Here is a 6,662-nt window from a genome sequence, read left to right on the forward strand (position 1 = left end):
ACGCGCACGGCGCGCTACACTCGGCTCAACTCGCCCCGGCCGGGACGTATCCTCCTGGGGATACAGTGTCCCGGCCCCCACGACAATCAACGCAAAACCCCAGTCTGGAATGCTTCGGGGCGCTCCCTTCCCCGTTTCCAGCCTCCTCGGCCACCCCGATTGCTGAAGGGGAGCCGAGGCGCAGGAGAGCTCGGGAAGACTAACTTCTGCGGGTACTGGAAAAGTTTCCGGGGAGATCGGCTTAAGATGGAAACCGCAGCCCGGGCTTTCACGGCGGGGTTCAGCTCCAGCTTGCAAAAAGAGAAAGTCGAGCCCGCCTTCCTGCTCGACAAAAAAACAACAACATAACAACAAGGCTAAGAGCCCCGAGGGGGGTGGTGGAAGGAGTGATGTCACAGAGCCGCGCTTGGTGGCTGACAAAGGGGGGCGCCCCTCCCCCTCCCCGAGCACCGCGCTCGGCCGACCAGAAGGGGCGGCTCCGATCGCCTGGGTAGTGAAGCGAGTGGCCTCGAAACTTTTTCTTTAAGGGGAAAAAAAAAAAAAGTTGTGCGCCGCTCGGAGTGGCTTTTTTAGGCCCCCCCGCCCCCTTCGCCTTCTTTCCTCCCTCCCCCTTCTTCCTTTTGAAAGTTACTCCCCCCACCCCCACCCCGCCCGAGTTTGACCGCATGGCTGATTCAACCTCAGTGTCAATCAACTTTCCGCCCCCCCCGCCCTCATTTAAATAAGTTTTAGGCTCCTCCTCCCGGCCCAGCAAACCTGAAACTTTATAAATTGGGCTTTGCGCGGCGCAGCCCGGGAGAGTCGGAGAAGGCGAGGGGCGCCGGAGCAGGCGAGTGGGACTCCAGAGCGGAGAGCCGGAGGCTGCGCCTTCCCCGCACGGGACCTTCGCGACACACCAGCTCCTCGCCCTGCCCGGCCGGCCTGAGCTCCCAAGATGACCACTACCCTCGTATCCGCCGCCATTTTCGACTTGAGCGAAGTTTTATGCAAGGTACCGCGGGGCAGAGCGCTTGCTCCCCCCTCCCCCCGATGGCTTTCGCTGGCCCTGGAACCCCCCACTGTCACCGAGTCGGTTCCGAGCCCCCTCCGTTTGTGATCTGGGAAAGCCGGAGCGAAGCGAGATCATGACTACGCCTTCCCGCTCTGCCTCCGCTCCCAGTTTGAAGGAATTCGGCCCACTCTTCTCCGCCCTTGGGGTTTGAGCCGTTCCTGGCGGGGATCGATGTGAATCTTGGAAGACCGCTGTTCGGGAGGGGGTTGGGGGCGAAGTTTGCGTGGCAAGGCTGCTCGGGGACGCGGGGACTCGGGGCGAAGTTTTGTGCTGCTCTTCCGGACAAAACGTGCTGTTACCCTGGTTAGTTCGTTTTCCCACTTTGCGCCGTGGGAGGTAGGGGATCCCTCGGAGGAGTGTCTCGGGGCGCTGTGTTACTGGGAGATTGCCTCCCAATTCTTTGGAGGGGCTAGAGGTCTGGAAGAGAGGAAAAGCCCCAAAGTTGTGATTCAGAGGGAGGTTGCAAAACGAGTTTGCGTGTGTTCGCGAGAGCCCAGCCCGGCTTCCTCCGGTCCTGACTGATCGGGGGCCCCCCAACTTTAGGGGGTTGAAAGTAGAACTCGGGTTGATTATCTTGGCGGAGTTCTCAGTGGAGGAGTGGGAGTGCCGGCCGCACCGCGGGAAGTACGGATTGGGGCCCTGCTTCTGCATTAGTCGCTTGCTGGCCGGGGTTGGTACGCAAGCCTTCAAACCTGAAATGCTCAGGCGGGTAGTGAAAGTGTACTTGGGAAGAGCCTGCGAATGCGCACCCCACCCCCCTTTCAAAATTGGAAGGGTGTTTGAGTTAGGCTGCTTTTAATTGCTAAAAGTGCTTTGCCTTCTTTTAAACACGTCGGCTCTTGTTGCTTTCTTTTCCCAGCTTGTCGCTCCTGTCGGCGCAGCTGCCAGGGCCCCAGGGCTGCAGGGTTGGGGTGCAGGGACGCCGAAGAGCTGAAGAGCAACAACAAAAGTTGGAATTTTCAGCTCCCCCCCCCCCTCTAACTGCACTTTCCCCACTCTACAAGTTGCCAGCGCAGCCAGCCGCCCGAGCTCGAGGCGCCCCCCCCAGCACGTCTCTCCCTTCTTTGATCTGTTTCTTTCTGTTGCCCCCCCCCCAGCAGGACGTTTTAAATGAACCTCATTGTTGGGAACCGGGCCCTGGATTCGGTTCCTGTGGGTGGTTGTGCTAGCTGATTCTTGATCCCGCGTTGCAGATCCTAAGGGACCAACTTTAGAATTTGCACAATGACACCCACAGGGGCTGGGAGCCAGCTCCTGGGTCCTCAGGACGCACCCTCTCCAAACCTTCGGTTCAGTTTGAGCAGGTGACCTAGGTCCCATTGGAACAGAAATCTGGTGGCTCTACCGCCCGCCTCCCCCGCCCCCATTCCATTATTGACTGGGATGGGGGTGGGGGTGAGATTTAGTGCTTTCCTTTGGCGTCTGCAGCTTTGCGTTACAGATTAAACACTGGCGCTCTCCTCTCGCAGCCAGAAGACTCATTGTAAAGGAATCTTCCCAGCAGAGGGGGCGGGGAATGGTGGAGGAGATCCTTGTAGTAGGCACCCCTTTCCCGGAGTATGGGCAGCCAGCTTTATTTTAAGAAATCATCCTTTTCCCCCCCAACCCCCAAAGAGGGCCCCACTACCCCCCAATCCCACCCCTAAACTAAGCTGTCTGGAAAACTGTTGCCCAAGAAAGGGAGCATTTGTGAAAGAGGAGGTTCAGAGTTTGAGGCCAAGCCCTGGAGGATGGGGCGGGGGCAGGGGGGCGCCGACAAGTCAGTAATTAAAAGGGGGCTTGGCTAATATACCGTTGCGGTTTGCCTGTTTTCCGTTGGGGATAGACATTGATAGAGGTAGGGTGTAAGAGTTGGGGGGGGGGAGCTGGTTACCATGACTAAGAGTGGAGGCTTTGGAGGTGGGATATAGGGTGCATTTCAGGGGTCCCCTGTGAATAGGGTGCGGCGTGTGCATGATTTATCTTAACTAGTCAGGGTTTTGTTTCTTTTGCGAGGTGTATTTGTACCTGGAGAAAGGGACAGGGAAAGGGCTTGCCGCGATCAGAAGTGGGGTGCTTCCTTTGACCCCAGACACTCAAAGCTGGGGTATATTTCCCATGGTGGAGGAGGGGGCTGCCTTCAGGGGGTAACCCTTTAACGCCCAGTGGCGAGAGCCTCACTGCTAACCACCCTTCCTGCCCTTTCTTCCCTCCAGGGTAACAAGATGCTCAACTATAGTCCTCCCAGTGCCGGGGGCTGCCTGCTGGACAGGAAGGCGGTGGGCACCCCTGCTGGCGGGGGCTTCCCTCGGAGGCACTCCGTCACCCTGCCCAGCTCCAAGTTCCACCAGAACCAGCTCCTCAGCAGCCTCAAGGGGGAGCCGGCCCCCTCCCTGAGCTCGCGGGACAGCCGCTTCCGCGACCGCTCCTTCTCGGAGGGGGGCGAGCGGCTGCTGCCCACCCAGAAGCAGCCGGGCAGCGGCCAGGTCAACTCGAGCCGCTACAAGACAGAGCTGTGCCGCCCCTTTGAGGAGAACGGCGCCTGTAAGTACGGGGACAAATGCCAGTTCGCGCACGGCATCCACGAGCTCCGCAGCCTGACCCGCCACCCCAAGTACAAGACGGAGCTGTGCCGCACCTTCCACACCATCGGCTTTTGCCCCTACGGGCCCCGCTGCCACTTCATCCACAACGCCGAGGAGCGCCGCGCCCTGGCCGGGGCCCGGGACCTCTCCGCCGCCGACCGGCCCCGCCTCCAGCACAGCTTCAGCTTTGCTGGCTTCCCCAGTGCCGCTGCCACCGCCGCTGCCACGGGGCTGCTGGACAGCCCCACATCCATCACCCCACCCCCTATCCTGAGCGCCGATGACCTCCTGGGCTCACCCACCCTGCCCGATGGTACCAGTAACCCGTTCGCCTTCTCCAGCCAGGAGCTGGCGAGCCTCTTTGCCCCTAGCATGGGGTTGCCCGGGGGTGGCTCCCCGACCACTTTCCTCTTCCGACCCATGTCCGAGTCCCCTCACATGTTTGACTCCCCCCCCAGCCCTCAGGATTCCCTGTCGGACCAGGAGGGCTACCTGAGCAGCTCCAGCAGCAGCCACAGCGGCGCCGACTCCCCCACCTTGGACACCTCCAGACGCCTGCCCATTTTCAGCAGACTGTCCATCTCAGATGACTAAACAGAGTAGGGAGGGTCACCCTGCCTATGCTATCCCCCCCCACACCCCCAGCCCCAATCAGTTCCTGAGGACTCCTATATAACAAGATTAAGCTCAACCCCCTCTCCCTTGAGCCTTGGAATGCCCCCTTCTTCCCTCCCCCATCTCCCCTACCCCCCACCCCTTGTGACCCCCACCTAACAGGAGGACAAGTCAATTTGTCAGTTTCCTCTGGCTTGAAACTCTTCCCCTCGATTTTATAGCCCACTTATGCCTAACAGACCAGTCCCATATTTGTCAGTAGATGCCTTTTTCTGGCTTAAGCCTTAAGTGCCAAATCACAAAAGAAAAAGCAGTAACAGTTTACAGAAGCAACTTAGTGCCTTGTCATCTAACTTTGTCACTGTGACTACATTACCTCTTCAGCGCCAGAGGGCACCCGTGGGCCTCCCGGCGCCTCTGCCCTGGCGAGGGGAGGAGACCCAGAACCAGCAGCTCCCTCCGCTGGCGACTCGACTGCACCTGCCCTCAACTCAGTCTCCCGCCACCGCCACCACCGCACTTCTTCCTGGCCCCACCTCGCATCCCAGTGCCTGCTCCCCACCCCCACCTTCTCCCCACCCTCTTGGGAGAGTTGTTGCCAGACTTGGGTTTGCCGGTGGGGGAACCTGTCTTGACATGCAAAACACCTTTTCCTTCCCGACCTGAACCCCCTTGCTGACAAATCTTGCCTGGTTTTGTGTAGACCTGTAGGAAGGAAGGCAGGCTGGAAAAAAACAAAACAAAAAGCAGCCGAAGATAGTGAGCTAAGTGGGACTTTGTGATTTATTTTCGAATTTTGGTTTCTTTTTTAAGTGGGGAGGAAGGGGAAGTTAGATGGACTATGAGAGACTTGATTTTGGTGCTAAAGTTCCCCAGTTTATATGTGACATCGTAAACGACGCAACAACAGGACAAACGAGAGAAAAGCTGAACAAGTGAAGGGTGAGCAGTTGATGGTATTCATTCCACGTCGATCTCTGTGTAAAACGATTCCCCGTAGAGGTAGCGTTCTTGGTTTTGCTCTAGAATACCGTAGGTCTGCCCTTGAGCACACACGCCAGGCTTTTTCCCCGGGTTTTAAACTTCATCTAACTTTTCAGAAATTGGAGAGCAAAAATTTTGCTTGTCACTGCACATCAATATAAAAAAAAGCTTATTTAACTTATCAAAACGTATTTATTGCCAAACTATGCTTTTTTTGTTAATTTTGTTCATATTTATCGGGATGACAAATCCATAGAATATATTCTTTTATGTTAAATTATGATCTTCATATTAATCTTAAAATTTTGTGACGTGTCTTTTTTTTTCTTTTTTTCCCCCACAGTTTTAATATATTATTCCTCAACGACATTTTTTGTAACTTTACACTTTTTTTGGTTATTTTATTTTAAAAAAATGAAAAATTAATTTAAAAAAATGCAAAAAACTGTTGGATTATTTATTTTAGAAATTCCCGCCTTTTTGTGTTGGACTGCAAATTGAGTTTCTTTCTCCTTAGGCCTTTTCACAAGTAGGACTGAGAATGTATGTAAGCGTTCTGTGACAGTACAGAAGGAAAGCCGTGTCTTTTTATGTATAGCTTCTAAAAAGGGGGAAAAAAGAGAGAGAAACCCTTTGACTTCCACGTGCCCGTCTGAAAACAAAAAGACATTCCGATCACAGATTTGAGGCTCTGGATTCCAGGTGTGGAGTTTTCCAAGATGAATGGAAACAGGACTGACACAGACACATTTAAGATGAATGTAATTATTATTCCTCTTGCTGTTCACTACCGTTGCTTTCTTGTTTCTTCTTCTTTGTGTGAATTTATTTAAAAGAAAAAAAACCTTTTTGTAACGACTATTTGCAGTTTAAAAATCAATAAACCCCAAGTTTTTTTCAAGAATCAGATGGTGAAGCTGGTTTTATTATTTGGTCCATAGGAGGTGGTGGGCCGGATTCCTTGTGAGGTATTGGGGAGGTGGGACTTAGCCGGAAGAGAAGTTTGGCAGGGAGATCCTGGAGGTGTTGCATTGTGGTGTTTTTGGTTTTTTTTTTAATAAAGGGGCCTTTGTTCCCTGGGGATGACTTCAGAAGTTGGCCCAGTGTGTCAGTGGTTTGCTAGTGAGTGGCCAAGGGCCAGCCCTGTCCATCATGCTATCTTGAAGGTGGTTTTTCCAGGGGAGCCCAGCTCATGGGATTGCTGGACTTCCCGGGTCCGCCTGTGCTCAATTCCTTGGGGTGATATTTGGGCTGATTACATCTTGGGCTGGGATCTGCGAGGTCAGCAGTTGAAAATCACCAGTTGCTCCACTGGAGAAAAGCAGGGCTTTCTACTCCTGTTACAAGTTAGGGACAGTTCTACCCTGTCCTATAGGGTCGCTCTGCATCAGCACCAATTCCACGGCAGTGAGTCAAGTTGACCAAACAGGTGAGGGATGGGGGTAGGG

The 6,662-nt window shown here is 54.6% G+C and overlaps 1 protein-coding gene across 1 annotated transcript; it reads left to right on the forward strand.

The window, feature by feature from the left end:
* Nucleotides 1–770: 770 nt before the first annotated feature.
* ZFP36L1 (ZFP36 ring finger protein like 1) lies at nucleotides 771–6,118 on the forward strand. Its single transcript, XM_075530588.1, has 2 exons — nucleotides 771–991; nucleotides 3,247–6,118. Exons 1-2 carry the CDS (start codon nucleotides 935–937, stop codon nucleotides 4,207–4,209), a joined length of 1,020 nt encoding a protein of 339 aa, XP_075386703.1. The 5' UTR covers nucleotides 771–934; the 3' UTR covers nucleotides 4,210–6,118.
* Nucleotides 6,119–6,662: the final 544 nt, after the last annotated feature.

The sequence above is a fragment of the Tenrec ecaudatus genome, chromosome 14, assembly GCF_050624435.1.
Source record: "Tenrec ecaudatus isolate mTenEca1 chromosome 14, mTenEca1.hap1, whole genome shotgun sequence".
Classification (NCBI taxonomy): domain Eukaryota; kingdom Metazoa; phylum Chordata; class Mammalia; order Afrosoricida; family Tenrecidae; genus Tenrec; species Tenrec ecaudatus.

Coding starts and splice junctions, on each gene's coding strand:
- ZFP36L1 (XM_075530588.1), top strand. CDS start 935: ATGACCACTACCCTCGTATCCGCCGCCATTTTCGACTTGAGCGAAGTT. Junction 992..3,246: donor TGAGCGAAGTTTTATGCAAG/GTACCGCGGGGC, acceptor TCTTCCCTCCAG/GGTAACAAGATGCTCAACTA.